Consider the following 22,330-nt stretch of genomic DNA (forward strand, 5'->3'; position numbering starts at 1 on the left):
AAAAAATGGATCCATGTCTTTTGATTTATGTAGATCCAACTTTTAATACAGTGCCAGGAGTATAATAGTGATTAAATGCTGAATGATTAGATGAGGCAAGTCAATCCCACCAACCATAAATTTTTCAGCTGCATCCTAAATTCTCTTGCCTACCTGAGCCTCAAATGGGATAACTTAAATTCTCAAAACACTTGGGAGAAAGAGGCAGAATATATAGCTAGAGAAAGATAGATGATAGAGGGATAGATAGATGGATGAATAGATGGATAGATGGATAGACAGAGAATGTGTCTGAGAGAATGGGAAGAAGGCAGTGTCTTAGAACAGAAAAGGTATATTAAAACATGCTGGTACTGAGGTTTACATGTTGCTCATGTTCATTATAGTATCTGGGTTAATACCAACTCTATTCTTTTCAGCTATGTAATGAAATATTTGTTGGTTTTTTAAAAAATAAATGGTCCAATAATGTTACTTGCTTTAACTAGTAACAAAAGAACCTATAAGTCATACCAAAAAGCTTATAACTGGGAAAATGAAAATAGTACAGAATAAATTCTGGATGAAGGGCATCTGTACATTGCTTAGGTATAATTTATAGTGCAACCTTACCTAGGAGGTGACATTCTACTTAAAAGGCAGCATGGTACTGGGAGGCCTCCATTCTGGGTTGGTAGCTACCCTCAATGACTCACAAATTTAAGTTTTAGATCAAGAGAGAATTTGTAATGTTTTTCTTCCCACTTCCCCCAGCCAAAACAATGTGTCTATGGAAAGTTCTTTTCTCTACTGATTTTGATGGAATACTGTTTTGTTGAATACACCTTTGGTGTTTTTTATATTCTAACTATTAAAAAACCTCTTAAAGATTTACCCTTTGTTATCTTTAAAGAGAACTTTTTGAAAATCTTCCTTATTGAAGTAATTTTGCATCTTAGAAACAACTTGGCTCATGTAAATTATACCTTAAAACATCTGGAAAATAATTTCAAGGCATATTATTTAATGTATGACTAGATTCAATATCTATAGTCCATCTGTTCTGTATAAGCAGTGAATGTCTTCACGTCTATGTGCTAAGTGTTGATAACTATGTCTCCTGCTAATTATCACTCAGCCATGATGAAAAAAGTGATGACTGTTTTAAACTTGTAGACATAGGTCCTATCAATCAATGTTAATCTGATTATTTAATTTACACCTTTTCATCACAGTAAGTATTTAGAATTAAAAGCTAGAAATGTGTAATTATTATTCTATTTTTTAGATCCTTATACAAATATGAAACAATATTCATCATGCTGCATTCATCACAGAAACCCTAAAGGTCTGACTAAATTTTAAAGATGATTTAGTGAACATTTCTACCAAATGGTAAAAAGGGAAAATGAATCCCTAAGTGGGTAAGTGACATGCCCAAGCCCATATAGCAAATGCCAGGCTCTACTGGAAAAGGGACCCAGATTTTATCACCTCTAATTTGTTCTTTCTTCCTTTCTCTCAAGGTTTACATGAAACATAGGGGACCACTTTGAGTTAGGTAAATTAGACAAAAGAGAGGATTGATTTTTTTTTTTCTAAAACAATTAGGTTAGAAAAATGTTTAAATATATAAACTTGGAAAAACTTGTAAGGGCCATGTCACCTTTAGGACTCTTGTTGGCATGCTAGTGAATTTTTAACCCTTTCCACAGGCTGGAGTTTCCTGAAGGTCTAAAACGTTTTCACATTGGCTAGTGAAATCATATTATTTACAAATGCATTTACTCTGGAATTTGGAGAATTCACACAAACCTTGAATAATGCACTAACATTAGCATTTTGTAATTTAGCAAATGATATCCCTACTGTATTACTGATGTAAAAAATTAAATTTTGAAGTGATTGAACTTCAAATGGTTGTGACTAAGATAGATATATTAAATTTTGAAATGGGTAGGAGTAACAAATCTTATCAGAACAGTTGATAGATATATACAATACATACATAAAATCATCAGAGTGCTCATTTTTAAACTAATGCACTCTGTATTCAAGGTACATAAAGTATTATTTGTGAAGAAAGAGAAACACCTTACTGGTGAAGGTCAAATTAATATTATCCAATTTGTAATTTTATTTTTTTTCTCTGCATAATACAGATGGGATGACCCATTATTAATAGAAGATAAAAACCACTCCAGATTTTAATTTTCCATGAAACATCAAATTATAGTAAATAAGACTTAATTTTAAAATTTGTAGTTATTTCAATCTTATAACTATAAACCATCTGGCATCTTTATTGGAATTTTATTCTAACACTCCTTACTATGAAGTGGAATTTGCTATTTTTCCATCTTATTTTAAATTAGTACAATCACAATTCCCATTAACTTCAAAAATTGGTTGGTAAAATCAGATTAGACATAAACTAGTGATCTAAATCAACATGATATGAATGTTGGTAAGGAGTTGGGCTAACAAGCTCAGTGGAGAGAAGGGACAAAAGTAATATGAATTCTTGTGGAGCAAACATTAATGGATTATATACTGTGTTCATGGTACTCCACTAAGCATGGAATCTTCTGTAAAAAGAGTCATTGGCAATTACAGAAATGACCGAAGAAAGCAGCTTCGTTTGCATCACGTTATGGACAAAATAGACTCCTAATCCATGGTAGGTAACAAAAGCATGATCTGTTCTCCACAGTCTGCAGTTGGCTGTGTTATGTAAAGGAAGTCAGGTATAAAATACAGTTGGCCATAAAAACAGTCATCCTTAGTCAAACCATGCACAACAAGATGCAACGGCATGCTGTAGGCCTCACTGTCTCAGACCCACTCTGCTCACTCCTGCTTCCCGTCCTTCCATCTTATTGTGCCCCTTCCTGGAATGGCCTTCTCCTCTATCTCCACTTTGTGAATTCTATCCCTACTCAAGCGCTACATTTCACATTTAACTTGCTCATTCTGGCCTATTAAGATCCTTGGTTCTCTGACCACAAAGGAAACAAAATTCTCTTTTAAAACAAAAGTTCATTACTATATTATTCGCAGTGGCCAAGACATGAAAACAACTGAAGTGTCCTTCGATAGATGATTGGATAAAGAAGGTGTGAGACAAATATACAATGGAATATTACTCAGCCATAAGAAAAGATGAAATACTGCCATTTGCGACAACATGGATAGATCTTGAAAATAAGCTAAGTGAAATAAGTCAGATGAAAAAAATTGAGAACCGTTTGATTTCACTCATATGTGGGATATAAAACTGAAAACAATGAATGAACTAGACAAACAAACAAAAACTCAGAGACAAAGAAAACAATACGGTGGCTAGTAAAAGAAAGGGGAGAATAGGGAGGTAGGTTAAGGTAAAGGGGTCAAATATATGGTGATGGAAGATTTGACTTTGGGTGGTGAGCATACAATGCAATATACAGATGATGTATTATAGAATCGTACACTTGAAACTGTATCATTTTAGTCACCAATGTCACCTCAATTTAATAAAACTTAAAAAAACAAAAAGTATCATAAGTACTGAGCTATGTCCTTTCTTAGTTTACAGATATGATTTCTTATATCATCAAAAAGTCCTTGTTTTCCAACGACACAGTTATAATGACTTATATTGTTCCCCTAGGAAACCTACTAATTTGCTGTGTGTTTGTCCTGATATAGGATGGGAAGTTTATTATGGGTACAATTCTTCTTGTCCTTTAAAGATTTTAGTAGGTTATTGATAAGAGTGAAGCTGAATTTCATCCTCAAGGCAAATTATAATAAATTTTTAAATTCTATGCATTTAAAAATAGTTGTTAACTTATTTTCTTATTATATTCATATTTTAATTGCTTGACTTTTTACTTCGTATATAATTATCATTTTGTTATTAGTATGCAGTTGATATGCATCTTGTACAAAATCTAATGTTATTTAAAAACTATTTTTTACTATATAAAAAATTACATTTTCCTAAATAATAACTTTTGAAATTATAACAGCTGGAGCATTTAAACTAAGAAGTTTAGATTTATGTTAAATGCTATGATAACTGAATATTAATTAGAAATATGAAAGTGCAACTGTCAAAATACTGTATTATATTAACTGAAGCCAAAGGTCTTCCATTTTACTTTTAATTGTTTGAAGTATGAAGAACAATCAAATCTTTTATTATTATTATGCCTCTGGATTCAAAAATTCACCTTATCCATAGTTACCTGGATAAATTAATGGTAGCTTTCAAATAAAAGGAATTTTAAATATGCTTTAAAAAGATTTCAGATAAAAAATAGCCAAGATCTGAGCTTTATGAAATACATTTCAAAAACAAACACTCAACTTACCTCCAGTAGATGAGAATACCCACAAGAACCACTAGACAGATAAAAGTCAGGGCTGACACGATCACAAGGGGTATAACTGCCTTCTTCTCGGATTCCAACCCCTCAGCTAGACCAATACGAGACTCATGGCTACTATTACTGGCCTCTGTAGTCAGAGAAAATGGAGACAGTTGATATTTAAACTCAAAGAAAAGTTACATTTTCAACCGAATAATATCAACCTTCATTGCTGTTGCTTACCTTTAAAATTTTGACTCTATGATGCAAAGAATGTCTATGATTATAAATCAATTTAAATAAAATAGAGTTTAAAAAGTAAGGCAGCCTATCAGAGCTTAAGAACTATAACATCCTAACAGGCATTGGCACCCACGTAAGGGTGGCATGGCAGGAAGTGAGCATAAAACTGCCTTGAAAAGATTATTGAAATGGAAATAGAAGTATTAAAATAAGAAAACCACCTAGATTTTAAATAAAATGATCAGAAAAAAACAATGCTACTTACTGAATCACATATATAATCTTGATTTCCCAAAATCAATTTTAAAGAAATTATTTTTAATCCTCCAATTAGGTAAATAATTAGAACCAGTTAATAGTTTTATGAAGAATCTTACATTATCTCCTTACATTAAGATAACCCTTCAATTTAGCAAACTATTTAAAAATTTAAATGTAGGTTGCCTTTAAAATGTTATTTTGAATGCCCTTCATATCAACTGTTTTTCTCTATCAAAAATGAAAATACTATTGAATGTTATTTGAAGGACTACTTAGATCTAACAAATTCTTTTTAAATATGAAAGGGTAAACTATAAAAAGGGTTAAATTCTGTCCTTGGGTTAGTTTTAAAAGATGGCAAATGTCTATTTTTGTGATTAATACGGGTATGTTATTGTTCTAGCACTTTTAAAATCACTGCCACTGGAGCTATTCTTCCAAGCTGTTAAAAACAGTTTCAGCACCTCAGGGTGTGGGTGGCCAGTCACCATCCTTCTCTTCTACTTGGAGTTGTGTGCAGTAGGAAATTGAGATGATTGAACATTAGAACTATTCTACCACATTGATATACTAACTCCGTTACAAAGTGTCAGTGTCATCATCCTGTCTACCTGTAGAAGTTTGAAAAAACTAAATTTAAATTCTCAAGGAGAGTCTCTACATCGCTTCTTACACAAATGGCACATTTGGTACTGTTATACTATCTTACTATTAGTGATACGAAACAAGGGATTCAATTTAATTTTAAATATTTATGAATAAGAAATTTGAGAGTAACAAATTCATAAACATATCATTAAAATGTATCTAATGCAGAGAATTTAAGATTTAAAATGATAGCTTCCTTCTGTAACTGAACGATGCAAAAAAAGGCCAATAATTTAATCTACTCATGCATATCAAAGGAATATAAAGACACCCAAACTTCCCAAGATGTTTGTTCTTATAATTATGAGTGCATGTGCTAGAAAAGAAGTGGAATTCAAAGGTGTGACTAAAAATTGTAAAACTGTATAAAAAGTGGAAATATTGTAAGCCAACTGACCCCTAAACTATAGTTAATATTCTTGTGAGTGAAGCCCAAGTTTACTTTCTATCATGTTAATCATGTGCTCTGGTGATTACGTATTGTGGTGAGGCTTATCTAGAAGCCTGAAGAATCTGATGGTGAATGAACTGAAAATTTCCTTGTGAAGTTTACAAAAGCAACTTGTCTCATACATGATTGTCTTCACATTTTTTCTATTGTAGCTATTGCATAAATCAAAAGTCTGTGAGTAATAAATTAAATAATACATTTAGCAAATTCCCTGGTACCTAGTAATTACAAATAGTGGTTAATATTATTGTTTCTATAAGTCATTCTTGAAAGTGGTTCCTAGAATAGTGGCATGGGCATCATCTGGAACTTGTTAAAAATGCAAATTTTGGCCCCAGTCAACCACCTCGAATTTACTGAATCAGAAACTCTGTGGAAATGCCCAGCAATCTGTGTTTTAACACGTCTTCCAGGCAATATTGGTTCATGTTAAAGTTTGAGAACTGATGATGCACATTAATATACAAAGTAAGCTTATATAATTACACAGGTTTTTGATGACCACAAATATTCATAGCAATATGTATATAGGTATATATAGATACATACATCTCATTTATATAGATGTATATGCATACATATATGAGATATGTCTGATCATACGTGATATATATGATATACAACATATGAAATGTGTAACAAATTACCGTATATATCACACACACTATATACACACACTATCCATACACATGTACACACATATAGTCTTGTATATAGACTTTTCTCATAAGCTCTCTAAGAGGTCTCATTTTAAAATAAACTCAACTGAAGAGTCATAATGATATATCCATGGTAATTACATATTATGAAACCTAGGTGTTTTATACAAGATGGGATACTACATATCATAAGCTGGCCGCTTTGGATATTATAATGAAGAACAACTAGTTGTATTGATTTTTATATTCATTAGTTGAGACTAAAGTATTTATTTTCATATGGTTCAGTAGGTGTAAATGAATTACTTAAATGATAAGAATCTACTAATAGACAATTAAGAAATAAAGAATTAAGATTAATATTTTAAAATACATTTTCAGAAAAACAGTATAATTTTGGTATTACAAATTAGGCATATATATATATATATCTAATTACATATATATATGTATAAATTGTCTTCAATCTTGAAAGCATAATCTCTAAGACACACACATGAACAACACAGGTTTCCAATTTCAGTTCTGTATTAACTCTCTATGACCTGGATCAAGTAATCTAACATCTTTGGGTCTTGGTTTATACAGTCATAAATTGCAGATACTAATATTTGCCTTATATATATTATTTTGAGGAACATGTCTTGTAAGTTATTCTACATTTAAAAATACATAACCAAATTGTAAGTTTTAGAATTAGTCTACGTGCATTTGATAAAGAGGCATATTCATTTATTGTAGAAGATATACTACATATAATTTTTAACAGGTTTTATAGATTTAAAAACAGGCCACAATTTTTCCCAAATCTTATTTTATATTTACTTTATTAGTTATTTGATGATGCTGGATTTGTTATATTCATATTGTTTTCTTATCAGTGGGAGAATATACTCTTAATAAATAAATCTAATTAGTGCACTGAAGAGAAATTACTAAGTTTTAGTCAATTATTCTAGTTTTGACATCTTCCTACGTATGTAGACTTTCCATAACAGTGTGATTTGGCAAGAACATCTCGATGGTGTCATTCACCAGTAAGAGAGAAAAATAGATGGAGTCCTGATATTTTCCTTTAAAATAAATCTAATAAAAATTTTTTTAAAAAAACAAGTACTATAATTGGAGCCAGATAACAATTCATACATATGGCAATACTAGTGAATATGGTGACCTATGGGTTTGTTATTTATTCTTACATATCAGAGTTTAAGTTTTTAAACTGGAATGCAGTGTTAAATAGTAGTAAATTAGAATACTTAGAAAAACTTCTTTATCAAAATGCACAAACTTTTAATTGCTGCTGTACTGAAAGAAAAATATACAATCGATTCAAGAGATAAAAATAACCAAAGAGAGAAAATATCCTAATGAGATTGGTGTTTATGTTGTGGATTATAAATATCCACTTTTATGCAATAATAGTGCAGAATGTTACTTTAGCCTGTCTTTTAACTTACTGTTAAGATTGAAATATTTTCATTGTTAATTCAAAAAAAGTCTTAAAATTTAATAAAAGCAAATTATAAAATTCTTATAATCAATTCAGTGAGATTACCTAGTAGTTCATATGCTTAATGCTATTTAATTTCCCTTTTCTTCTCACAGGCATTTACACATCTGTATTATATCTGCTGTAACTAATCAGCTCTAGGAAACATCTGGCCAATAAACTAATTTGCATAAAATACAATTATAAGTGAAATGCATTTCTACAGAAAATGTTCTAGTATTTTACATATTGTCAAACAATACCTATATATAGACTGCATATTAATGCCTATTATTTAACTTCTTAGGAAGGTTTGTAACAACAAGCACAAAGCAGAATGTGTTTTGTTAGTGTACACTGCCCTCTTTAGGCAATATTAAGGTAATCAAAGAAAGAATTAAAAAAAATTAAAATCTTGTTTAAAAAAAAATCTTACCGTTAGCCCCTAAAATTTTTTCCAAGCTAATGTGAATGTGCCAATTACGTAATTCCTTTCATGCGGTGGGTCAGAAAAAGGTGCTTATATCATATTACTATCAGAATTTATAATTCATTTTATAATTCGATAGAATTAATTTACAACTTATTTTAGAATATGAGTAAATATGAAAATTAAAATCATCTAAAAAGAGCACGTCTCAAACTATCATTTAAAAAGCAATATACTAAAAATATATCGTGCATACATAATTGCTCCCACATAGGCATCCTGTAGAATATGATAAATTGACAATAAGTAAAAACTGCTTTATCTGTTTTGGAGAGAATTAAGGACCAAAACAAAACAAAAACAGACTCATAGATTAGGAGAACAAACTGATGGTTGCCAGAGGGGAGGAGAATGGGGAGATGGATGAAAAAGCTGAAGGGGGTTAAGAAGGACAACCTTCTAGTCATAAAATAAATAAGGCACAAGGATGTACAACACAGAGAATAGAGTCAATAATATCATAACGACTTTGCAGGGCGATATATGGTGAACAGATTTATCGTGGTGATTATATCGTAAAGTATATAAATGATGAATCACTATGTTGGACACCTGAAACTAATACAATGTGGTATGCCAACAATACCTTAATAAGAAAAATTTTAAAAACATATTGAGTATTCATTTGAGTAATGAATAAAATTACCCTTTAAAAAAGGTCAATTGATTTGATGTTTTGATTAAAAAAATTATGTGCCATTTTATTAAATTTCTATCATTCCATGATTTTTCTACTTTTTGAGAAAGAAAACCACCGCACCTCAATCTATCCCTTTGATTCATAACTAACCTGCCTCTGCAATGTTGAACATTTCTGAGTGCCCGCTAGTGACAGTCGGTGTTGAGGACTGTGGGGATCCAGGAGTTATTTCTGAGTCACCTGCTTCCAGGGCCCCATCAACATCTCTTTCATTAACACTTGGAAAACTGAAATCTGTGGAAGTCTCATTATCGTTAAGGCTATCTGAGGTACTTTGCCCTGATCCACTCTCTTCATCACTTGTAAGAACTGCCCATGCTTTAGATTCTGGGGTGAAAGGAAGCAGGGCATTACCAGTCTGAATGTCATTATCCTGTTTTCCATCATTGTGCTTTTGAGGGAGCACATTTGTTGGTGGTGATTTATCAGGACTGCTGTCCATATCGGTCTGACTGCCTGAGGTCACATCTGTGACTTTATTTTCTTCTTCGGATTTATCAGATAGTGAATATGGGATTGGGTTATTCTGATCCACAAGACTGTTTTCCTGGGAGTCCGAATCATTCATCACCTTTTCCTGTAATTCTCTATAGGAGGAGCATGACATACACTTATTTATGGATAAGCCATCTCTATCTCTGTCATTATCATCATCATAATCATAATCATCGATATCACCATCGTCACCACCACCCACTGACTCAGTGTTGGATCTGGCACTGTGAGTCAACTCAGAAGTTGTTTTAGATGGAAATGGCAACTTGGCTGTGGTAACAGAACCATCTCTGTTGGGAGAAACAGCTGTAAAGGAAACATACACATTTCCTAAAGAAACAGCACGCTCAGCAGTTACAAGTGTATCAGAAACAACTGTTGGAATACCAGCAAATACCTCATCAGTAAGAGAACCCCTGGTGGGAGTGAAAACGTCATCAGAATATGTAAGCTTATTTATAAGTGTATTTGGTAGAACATCAATCGATAAAACAGGAGTAGCAAATGCATGCCTTCCTTTGGGCGGGGAGGCACGGTTAATCCCCAAGTCGGCAGTTTGGAGCAACTCATCATTACTGTACAGCGAAGGTGCCACTTGCTGGGAACTTTCGCTTTTAAGCAAAACTGGTTCAAAATATTTCTTATTTGCATAAGAAATGGTTAAACCTTGAGGTGAAGCAGTGGGCATATTAGAAGCAGGTGGTATATCAAAAACTGGTACAGATGTAGAGTGCAGTATGTTTTCACTTGAAGCAGAATTTGATATCATGAGATGCAATACTGTAGGGCTAATTTGATCAATCTTGGGGGTTTCAACCAATTTTGGATCACTAGGCACAGCTGGAAGAGCAGTTTTAAGCAATGCGTCAACATCAGAAGCCTGAAAGGAAGGTTGTAGCAACACTTCAGTATTAAAAGCAGCAGAGACCTCGTAAAATAAGAGTTGAGTTGAAGGAGATAACATTTCACTAGAAGCAGGGTCAGAGGCTGCTGGCTCTGAGTTTGCACTAAGCACAAGTTTAAGAGAAGTATCGCCAAATGCTTGAGATAGAGCATGTGCAGATTGAACTGAAAAGTTATTTTCTGGAACTTGACTAATCTCATGATCAAAAACCTTAGTGGCAGTATAAGCAAGAGAGTCTAGAAGTACACTCTTTGTGCTAGAAATGGAAACGGGGGATTCTTGTAAAGATGCATTCAACTTATTTACGTTATTGTACAGGTCAGGCGTGACTGTGCTTTCAGAATGGTAAACCATCTCACTGAAAGGAGAAATTTGCAGTTCAGTCAGATTTCCATCTATTATGTCACTTTTAGAAAGTGGCTTATCACCACCACTAAACACAGATGTCGTATATGTAAATTCAGCTACAGAAACGGGTGAAGAAATGTTAAGGGCTGTCAGGCCACCTGTGTCAGGTAAAAGAAATTCACTATCAGAGGAGGCTCCAGACCACTCGCCATCACCAGAGAGGCCATGAGTAGGCTGCAGCCATGATGCAGTTGGGGTCATTAACGAAGACTTAGGCATCGGTACGTGGCCAGGGCTGCTAAGTAAGGAACCATGATGAGATACATCAACAGAATCATGCATAGGTATTGCAGAACTGGAAGGAGCAGTGAAGAGGTGTTGGGAGCCCTCGGTATTAGGTAAGGCACAAGAAGATTCGGACCCTGAAGAACTCGCATGCATCATGACATCACTGCTGGATGGCTCGACTTGAGAAAACATACGTGTTTTATAAAGGACACCAGGTTCACTACCACCAAATTCCAATGTCTCTGAAGCAGCATGAGTAGTGGTCTGATGTGACACCACATCAGAATATCGAGCAAGGCTGGGCTCTAATGGTAAATCACCCCCAGCCACTGGCAGAGATGCATGCAGGGACACCTGATCACTCTCAACAGCTGATGTAACTTGTGGAAGGATTTGAGAAACTGTATACAGATGGCGAAACCATTCACTACTGAAGGAAGCAGAGGAAAATGGAAGCAAAGGTGCACCGTCATAGGAAGACAAGATGGACTCAAATGACACATCGACACTGGGAAATACAGGCGCAGCATGCAAGGCCGAATCACTACTTGAAGCAGCAGGGGTAGTGTTGAGGATCTGATTGTCAAGCAACAAAGGGGTGGCTAGAGGAAAGACTTCACTACTGGAGGAAGGCTGAAGAGGTGTCTCACCATTGTATACAGGTTGAGTTGTCTGCGAGTGTATCAGGTTGATGGTGGAAACCGAATCGTGTTTTCCGGAGGATGGAGTAAAAGCATGAGGTGTTACCTCAGTTGGGACGTAGGCAAAGGAAGAATACTGTGGCATTTCCGTATCTGTGACCAAGGGGCCCGGAGAAGAGGACTCGGTTGTCTTCTCAGATTCATCAATATGTATCTTCGTGTAATTAGTCTGGGGAAAGCTCTCTCTACCTGATTTGACATCTGCTTGTGTCACATCTGTAGAACTAGGAAACCACACTTTTCCATCAATGGAAGGATCCTTTAGAGAGTCTTCCAAACCTGATGAGACTGAATCTTCTGAAGCATTTCTTGTAGATTCTGGTATAAGGACATCATATGTGATTGCCTCCGGGTTTTCTGAAGAAAATACGTACCCATGGGATATGTTCTCAGAGATGGATGGCACAGCAGTATTTGCAGGACTGGAGCCTGAAGAATCATCAGCTCCCGTATCAAGCTTGAAATTGGTCAATAAACTCTCTTCCTCACCAATATCAGTAGATACCTCCTGAGATTCCATTATAGAAACCGTATTTAAAGATTCCATAGTCCAAGACAAGTTCATCTGTGGATATCTGAGAACAGTTCTAGAGCCGTCATTGAAAGAGGCTGAAGTGCCTTCTAGTCTGTGAGGTGGCGGTTTGGTCACAGTCTGTGAAGTCAAAGGAACATCTTTTCCTGGGGCTAATTTAGTGATTGGTTGGGAAGTGGAATCCAGAGATGTACTGGGAATATCACCCTTTCCAGAGAATTCACTTCCTCTTGTTGGGGATCGGTGAGTCTTGGCCTCATTGTATTTAGTCCCTATGCGATTATAGTTTGTCGTGGTGGAAATCTGGGGTTCTTTTCTCCTTATTTGGTTTGTGACACTGTCTCTACCAGGATTCAGAATAGTATCTTCTTCAATGTCTTTTCCTTCTTCTTCCTCCTTTGAAAAGCAAACGAGATTTAATGGAACAAAGGTAAATAAAAGAAAAATGAAATCTCAATATTTTATACTGCATTATACTGTTAATCTTCACTGTGAGATCTTGAGAACTTCTCACAAAGCACCATTTCACAGAAGCCATGCCTCCATTCTACAATCTTTATCATCCTAGAGACAATAATTAAAATTAAAAATAAAAAACCCTATTTATGGATGTCTTCATTTTAATGCTATGAAATGAAGTAATTAAATGGATATCACAGCTTTGAAAGAAAGACACATTATAGTTGTATTTATTATTGGGAGTTGTATTATTATTATTGGGAGTTATTTAACACAGTATTTATTTTCTTGTTTTTACGTTTCTCTGCTCAGTTCATCAGGCAATGAGCTAAATAGCAATTAGCCTCTTGTAATATAAAATGACAATGAAACAACTTATTTCAAAGACCAAAGTAGTTTCATATTCAGAATATTTTATTGTATATATTCATAATAAATCACAATTTTTTAAGCCATCATAAGAGAAAGAGGTTTTTATTTTTGTTTTAAATACTTTACAGTTAAGACCTTGCCAGACATTTCAAGACAACTTGTCAAAATATGTTCCTAGTATTAGTTATTTAATTTCACATTTCCTTTAAAAACACCATTCAGGTGACCCAGTCTTTCATGAACACTTAGACACGGTAATGGCCCAGGAGTGATCTGGCTAGAGGTCAACCAAGACCCCTGTTTTCCAGTTTTGTTTTGCTGTTGATTTTATATGTCTAATTATATATTCAGAACACTAAATTGCTAAAGGTATCAAGATATTATATTTTTAGTCCACATGAGATGTGATTTTGTCCATTTGTTAGCACTGTCATTTTTCAGATCTCTTAAGGCCATGTCCCTTAAAATATGAAAAAAGTGACTGAGTACAAATTAGTCATTGAGAACATGACCAGTATCAGCAAAAAGCAGCTGAATCATAAAGCACGTGTGCTCATGATCATGTGTATCATACACATGGGAAACTTCATCGTATGAAACACAAGCTTTCAAGCTTAATGACTGCATCGTTATTTGGAGCTTAATTATTTCATTGGTTTCAAGTATTTTCTAAGGCTTATGTGACAACTCTGAGAGGTGAATCAGCTCTAATGATCTAGATTGCACTAATGCTAAAAATAGATATCTTCTTAGATTCCCTAGACAAATTTCCTCAGTAGGAGTCAGTATTTCTTCATGAAATTTTGCATTCTGTTTGTTACCTTGTTTGTAAGGACAACTCAAGCGAGTTTGCCAAATAATTTCCTGAATAAAATACTCCCTTAATCTACAAGTCCAAAAATTTCATCGAAAGGAAGCAGGCAGGAATAGTTTGACTTGACTCGCTCTTGAGGAAAATTTGTTGGCGCCAGATATCTCTCCTTTCCTAGAAGTTCTCAAACAAACTTATTTGTTATACTTTGATCTGGAATTTTGCTGAAGATCAATGTTAAGCTTAGCAATATGGGGATTCTGAACTCTTCCTCATTTTTGTAAATCTGGATACACGCCTAGTTTTCTGGTATCACTCATATTCTTACTCTCTACCAAGACTCTTTCAAACTTTTTATCTGCTCTATTCAAACCTCCATTTTCCTATTGTCTCCCCTCATTCTTAGGAGATGGCTTTTCTGTTTACTTCACAGAGAAAATAAAGCCACTTTCTAACATTAAAACATCAAAAACAGGGACCAATAAAATCTACTTTCTCATTGTAACTAAAAAGTTGTTCCCCTTCCTTTCTAATTCCTACATCTGTGTTTTAAATTTATTTGTGTTAGGTTGGGAACCTAATACAATTGAGTATTTCCTTCTGTTTTGTATTTTCAATTTTGTTTTCTCTAATGGATCATACTTTTGAGCTTAAAAGAACTCAGATCTCTCTTATTGAAAAGGAACAAAAAGAAAAATCTCAAGTTTAACTTCTATTGCTCATTCTACGTCTCTCTTCCCTTTCACAACTAATGTTTTCAAAGACATGACATCGATATTCTCTAGATGGTGTAAAAATTTTAATAAAATTCCTCAATAATATTGCTTCTCTTCCTCTTTGCTTATACTTTCACACAAACACATATTATCATCCTCCTACTATAAACTACTAGATTTATATAATATTTTTTTTCTTAAAACATAATACTACTCAGCTTTTCTTGTTAGATAGTTTGGGGAAAAAAACATATACACATAATATACAAATCCTTTCTATTTCTTTCTTATATAGCAGATTTTAGACATTACAAAGTTCAGATACCTCTCAGAATTTGATGATGGTAATAGATCATTCATTAATCTTACCCAGTCAAATCTTATAGATCTCTATGAGGACATATTGCCTCATGTCAACATGTCAAGAAGAAGATATCATTCATGCTCTATGATTACTTTATATATATCTGAAACCACAACTATTTTAATGGATACTTCTTCCTGTAATTTCTTATGCAGAATCTCTCTTCCACTATGGTTTTGATCTGTGTCACACCTATTATCTTTCACAACTTCCATTTAAATTTTTTTATTGTAAAGCCTTGATCATGCTGGAAATACTTTGTCTTTCAAAATCATGCATTACTATTTGAAGAAGATCTGAGAAACATCCCCCAAGCTACTCATTTCCATACTCAGGCTTAACAACCATTATAGATACATCCCATGTATTTGCCAACCTCTATCATTTGTTCCTGAAAGAATCAATGGAATTGAATAGTGTTAAAGACTGAGTGTTTGCATCTCCCCCCGCATTCATATGTTGAAATCCTACCCCTCAAAAGTGATAGTATTAGGAGGTGGGCGTTTGAAAGCTAATTAGGATTAGATGAGGTCATAAGGGTGGAGCCCTCATGAATGTGATTAGTGCCCTTGTAAGAGCCATGAGAGAGCTTGCTTCTTCTGCTCTGCCCTCTGCCATGTAAAGATTCAAGGACAAGTCTGCAGTCTGCAACCCAGAAGAAGACCCTCACCAGAACCTAACCTTGATCTCAGACTCCCTGCCTCCAGAACTGTGAGAAATAAATTTCTGTTGTTTGTAAACTACCCAGTTTATGGTATTTTGCTATAGCAATCCGGACTGATTAAGACATGAACTAATTATTCGAATTTACAATGTAAAAATAATTTATTCTTCCTGACTTCAACTTGATTCTAGTGATGATTTTTAGATATATAAATATCCAGGTGCATGCGCACACATATATGCACACGCACACACACACACACACATATCTGTAGCTGAATTCTGTGAACTCTTGCTGAAAGGTGAAATGATCATTTTGGTAAAATAATCCTTTATAAAAGAGGATTGCCATAAGGTATATAAATTATTGAAGTAATTATAAATATGAAAACACAACTGAATTGCCACTTATTGCTAGATAACAGCATTAGTTATCATACTTTCTGAGCTCATACACATATATGAACATATGCATACATTCATAGTACATTAACAATAGCACACAGATTTAACATATCATCTCAATTAAGATAAATAGTACATTTGGATTTAGGATGAAATATAAGATATATCAGTCATTTTCTCTCTATTTTAAAAATTAAGACACTATTAAATTAATAAATATTCTTAAATATGCATTTACTTGAGGGACATAATGTTAGCAGCAGATACTTATGAATAGTCCAAATACAAATATTTAAATTAAATGAGAAAAAGAATATATACATCTTATATTTCAGGCTCATATTTATTATCAATTTAGAAATCATTGGTTAAGTTAGTTATACATAAACTGTAGCAATACTAAAAATTGATTAAGTATTATTTTTGTCTTTTAGAAAAATTTGACACTGAAAAAATTTCAATTTATAGCTATACTTTAGCTATATTTTAAAAATTCATTTTTTCATTATCAGTGAACCTTTTGTTTCTCTGTTATTTTTGTTACACTAGTCAAAGTGTCATCCAAGTTCTTTACAAAAGAATTATGTATATCAATTACATGACTATGTATGAAGTTCAGCAACTAACCCTACAATGAATAATGCAACTCAAACTTTTATTAGTGTAATATCTTAAACCTAACCAATAATTCAAATTAGACTTTAAAATTTTAAAACATTTAAATATAAAATATAGCAATGATACCTTGGTTATTTCTTCAGTTCCAATTAATTCAGGAAAAAGGTCAAGTTCTATAAAATTAAAAATAAAATTATTAACATTTTTATTCAACTATTTCAGCCTTGTGGGTTTACCTTTGGATGGAAAGAGGAAGAAGAAAAAATAGACAATTAGCTTTGAAAATACAGAATCTCTCAAAATAAAAATTTCAGATTTCAGTTTTCAGTACTATTGAACACTACATAAACCTGTATGAAACTGCATTCAACACTTTCATCTCTATTGTCCACTCCAACTTCCCCATTCCCACCCCAAGTGTGATTGATGCTAAGAAGAAAGAGGGGGACAGTGAAGCTGATATTACTGAGTATAAACCCCCCCCCCATTTTTTCATTGGTGCGGATTTTCTTTCATCCTTAGAAGAGCTGATAAAAGCATAGTTGAGGGGAAATGCCAGGAATTTGGGGGAGAAGCGAAAGGATTTATTTTCTTATTCAGCTACTATTCCTTAAGTTCCTCTTCTGACTGAAGGTCAAATAATCCTTTTTATTCTTTAAATTTGGGCTCATACCTATTTTTACACAGGGTGCTGCCTCAGGTAAAATAGAGAGTGTTTTCCAGCAGGTCCAACCTCAGCTGGCAGCAGGAAGGATGGACCAGAGTGAAACCCTGCCTTCTCCCCAGGGAAACGCAGCCAAGGCTAATTGTGCAAAAAATGCAAAAACTGGAATCATTTAAGTCCATTTTCCCTGACTAGAATCAGTGTATTTCTAGTACATGGATATCTCAATCCTAAAACAAGACCTGTCAGTAAATGTCAGGAAAGATTAGGAGCTGTCTCTCCAGCAAAGAATCTAGCACCACTGCCAATTACTGCAGGGCTCCAGGAGGATTTCTCTTCACTCTTCATTTGAGCTGCCCAGGTCACATCAAGAAGATGGGAGATAGGGTAACTCTGAGGGCTTGAGCATTATTACAGTAGTAGCAATAAGCTTACTTATTGCTATTATTTTAGAGAATCTCACTCCATCTCCAAAGTTTCTGCTCTTCACTGTCCCAATGCTGCTTATGTTCTCTGTTTTATGCCTGTATATATTCTCAAAGGAAATGCATATACTATAGAATTTTCAAAGGCATACCTGAACTAACAATAAAGGTTTATCAAATCCAGGCCTGTTTTATAACAGATATTTTGAGTTTATTTTTATCAGGGAATTTCTAGATGCTCAGAAATTTAAAACTGGAAAATATAGTTATATATATGAATTCTACTTAGAAGAGAATTCAAGTAAAATTTAGACGTGAGCCCAGCTCCCAAAAAGATTTAGATGAAATTAATACTCTTCATTATTTAGCTATTTCAAGGTTACTTACCCTGAACAATCTTCTGCACTGTAAAAATGAAAATATTGACTGAAAACAATCACAGTCTTATATCTTAACTCTCAATTATTATTATTCTTTCTTGTTAAAACTTACCATGAAGAAGTTTGGAAACTTTTATTTGGATCATTAACGTTCTCCTTTTTCTATTTTTGTCTTTATGAAACCCTTTTCCCACCATGTTTTTCATGTTCGTTATTCTTTAGGTTACCAAATTAAAGTGATTCCAATAGTGTCTCTATAACCTCCAAGGAAACCAATATTACATGTGAATTTAAAAATGGTATGCAACTAAACCCTGAGAGAGACAAATAAGAATCTTTAATATGACTTTCTAAAGACTACAATTTGAGAAGGTCATGCATGTAAAACTCTTCAAATTCAGCATATGAGACAATACATATTTTTTTGACAACGCTTTCAAGTGTCACTCCTTTTTATGTACTTTTAAAATACTTTAATGCTAATGGGGCAAATCATAATCAAATACTTGTTGGTGATACATATATTATACTACAGATTTTTCTCTGTTAAATGGCTAGGGGAAAAAAATCTCAAAAATAGTCCATTCCCTTCAACATGCTTAAAACAGTGTTTAAAATTAAAAAAAAAAAAAAAGTGGTCTAACTTCACCTAACTCTATACTTTAAGTGAGTAAAGATAGGTAGGTATAATGATCACATAGAGAACCGATTTCTTTCTTTCGGTTTTCCCTGTGTTAACTGCATTTGATTTATTTGTATCCCTTTACCAGAACATAAATTAATTATATGGAAATATGGTTCTTAATATGTTAAAACACATGATTTTACCCAAACACATTCCTTAAAGAGTATCAGTGAGTTCTACTTTAACTGTATTTGCTGTTTATTACAATAAGAAGTAGTTTTTCTTGGGCCCCTTTAAGCCCTAAGGGCAGCCAGTATGGACTCGAGCAGCCCTCTGATCTCTGTTTGTTTCATAACACTCTCGTGGGTTCGTGCCCCAAGTGTGGGCCCTCGCGTTGGTGAATATAAACCCATTCTGAGGGATCTTAATTCTGGTTTCTTATTAGAATCAAACTCTGGGGCTGCCCAGCAACACTTTGACACCACCCCAACATCCCCCAAATAATCCAGAAGTCTTGCTGAGTCTCTTCGGAAAAATTTTGAAATAAAGTAATTTTAGAAGATGGTTCTTATTTTCCTGGAGGCTCGGAAGCCATACATCTAGATCTGAGAGCTCACAGCACCCAAGGTCTAACTCTGGTGACTGGCACAAGGTCTCCTGTTAAGTTGGCCAGCTGTTTCTTCACAAATAATAACTGATATTTTCGTAGCCACTGGTCTGACTCAGTACATCAAATAGTTCAAAAATTTTACTAGTTTACAGAATCTTTTCACTTCTTTAAAATAGACTCTCTCAAGGCTATAAGAGTCTGACAATAAAGATTGTCAATATATATATTTTTTGAGTGAACACTTAAAATTCATATATGTGTGATAACTGAACAAAAAGTCTTGGCTCATTCTGGTTTTGTTTTGGGGCACGTGTAATGTTAGATTTTTAAAAAAGCATGTTATTAACACATTAATATTCCATAACACAAAAAAGCAACACTGATATAAGTTGGCAAGCAAGACTTATTTAATTGTTTGAAGGTAAGCCAAGTTTCACAGTGTAAAAGGTAAAAAGCAATGTGGACTGTAATCTCTTCAAAGTGTGATTATAAATATCATCATATAATGACACCCATAGCACAGGATGGTACAAGCAAGGTAACGACAGATGTAGGATGATTTCACAAAGACAATTGTCATGCAACTGAAAAGCACACAATAACAGAAAACTCCGTTGATTTAATTCACCGTGAATTTAAATCGAACATATGTAATTATCAAAGTCCTAAAACATGTACCTTAATAATGTCTCTATAACTGTATAATAATTAGCTCTACATTATAGAAGAGAAAGGAACACAATTATTTTAGTTACAAAAAAATATATTTATGAATTACTTATTCATAAATATAATTTACTATGAAGTATTTGAAAAAATACATTTCTTTTTAACTTTAGAAAGGTTTCCTTGACCAATTTAAATTGTTTCTGCATGTGAATTTACGCACTTATTTTAAAATAGCAGTTCATAATAATATTTAATGGACACTAGTTTATGGTGATACTGTTGTACACAACAAATGTAATTAAAACATACAAGCAATAAATTAATCAAATTAGCCAAAGTTAAATGCACAATTTGGAAGATTGAGGTTTCCTTCACAGATATTGATTATAGTATTTGAAGTCTATAATTGAAAGAATAAGGGCAATCATAAATGACCTCCTTTGTTTCTTGTTAACAAAAGCGATAAGCAATACACTATTTAGAAAACAGCTTATCCAAAACAGTAATAGAACAATTCAATAGGACATATTACAATGTTACTAGGGTAATGAAACTATATGGTAAACAGGATGAAATAGTACTAATAAAAACCATGAAATAAGCAGCAAACTCAAAAGCCAGTGACATCTATATTAGACACATAAATCACAAAATTCACAAATCTTGTAGGTATCATCACACTAAACCACAAGATAGTATTGCTGTCAAGACTTTTACTGTGTTATGTTCACCAGAGAAACAATGTTTAACATACTGTAATTTCAGTAATGAACTGAAGATATGTGGATTGAAATGTCATTGCAGCTGTTAAGATCAGAAAAAATGAGTTCTATTTATCAAAAACAGGAAGCCTCCACACTTTGTGTAAATTGGCTTTTGATGAAGATCTTGTTGGAAGAAATAATTAAGAAATAATATATCTAAGTTTTTAATCCTTGACTCAAGAGGAATATCATAGTGAAACACAAATTAAATATCATCTTTTACTAAAATATCAGTACAGCATAAAATGTTTTAAGAAACTGAAACATTTATAGAGATTAAAAGGTGCGTCCACACTAGCATCTTATTTTTTCAAAAGTGTCCCGATCCTTTGAATAAATAGAAATTAAGTTATAATATTTATTATTTTGTACAAACGTGAAAGTGTTACAAATGATATAAGAATGTTGTACTTTGTGCCAATATAGATTCAGTCCAAAAGGATCACTCCGAAATCACTTTTGTAGAAAATAGACATTTGATCTGTTTTTTTTTTTCATATGCAATAAACTTCTCAAAAAGAAAAAAGAAAAAACTCAGAAAGTTTAAAAATTTTCCACAGTGGATAAAATAAGAAAGAGCATAATATAAATAGCTAACTAATTATTTTTCATAAACTGAGAAATTGTTTTATGTACAGGAATTGGAGTGTTATAATGAAACCAAGATAGTAAAATTAAGTGAATGTATTCAATATAATTCATATCCTAAACACACAATAAGATTAGAGGAGACTTTTATATGCCCTATTTCATCAATTCACATATGATACTCTCCAACATGGATAATGTTTTACTGCCCAAAATGTCAATTTGAGGATGGATCAATATGAGGAACTTTGATGAGGGGTGACATTCAATGGAGGAGTATATGCTACAGCCATCAATATTTTAACTTGGGAAATATCTTGGCAAGTTTTGTAGCTTGTGGTTTGGAAAGATACATCATTTAACATCTAATGCTCTGACATATATTCTTTAACTTAAAAATTCAACTAGTGAAAACAACTATGATGAGGGAATCAATGAACACTCTCATAATGGATTAAAGTCCCTGCTCTGGGACTTTAATGGACCACAAAAGCAAATCAAATACATATCAATTTTATTTCCATACTTAACACTGGATTATTCTATAATTAGTATAATTTGTAACCATTCATTTCCATTAAAAACTTGAGAAAATTTTCAGTGAGTAGCCTTATGATAGGGATGACCAAAAAATATTTACATTTATGTCTG

The 22,330-nt window shown here is 33.3% G+C and overlaps 1 protein-coding gene across 4 annotated transcripts in view; it reads right to left on the reverse strand.

Annotated features, from left to right (window-relative positions):
- PTPRZ1 (protein tyrosine phosphatase, receptor type Z1) overlaps positions 1 to 22,330 on the reverse strand; it is a 162,738-nt gene that overhangs the window by 28,339 nt on the left and 112,069 nt on the right. For 2 of the 4 annotated variants that reach the window (XM_025045970.1, XM_015588410.2), the window contains exons 11-13: positions 17,081 to 17,127; positions 9,369 to 12,942; positions 4,338 to 4,482 (exon numbers count right to left, since the gene is read on the reverse strand). In XM_025045970.1, the coding sequence (XP_024901738.1) occupies positions 4,338 to 4,482; positions 9,369 to 12,942; positions 17,081 to 17,127 (3,766 nt within the window). The remainder of the gene's footprint in view (positions 1 to 4,337; positions 4,483 to 9,368; positions 12,943 to 17,080; positions 17,128 to 22,330) is intronic. The other 2 variants (XM_025045972.1, XM_025045971.1) reach the window with 1 other exon arrangement.

The sequence above is a fragment of the Pteropus alecto genome, unplaced genomic scaffold (genome assembly GCF_000325575.1).
Source record: "Pteropus alecto unplaced genomic scaffold, ASM32557v1 scaffold22, whole genome shotgun sequence".
Lineage (NCBI taxonomy): Eukaryota > Metazoa > Chordata > Mammalia > Chiroptera > Pteropodidae > Pteropus > Pteropus alecto.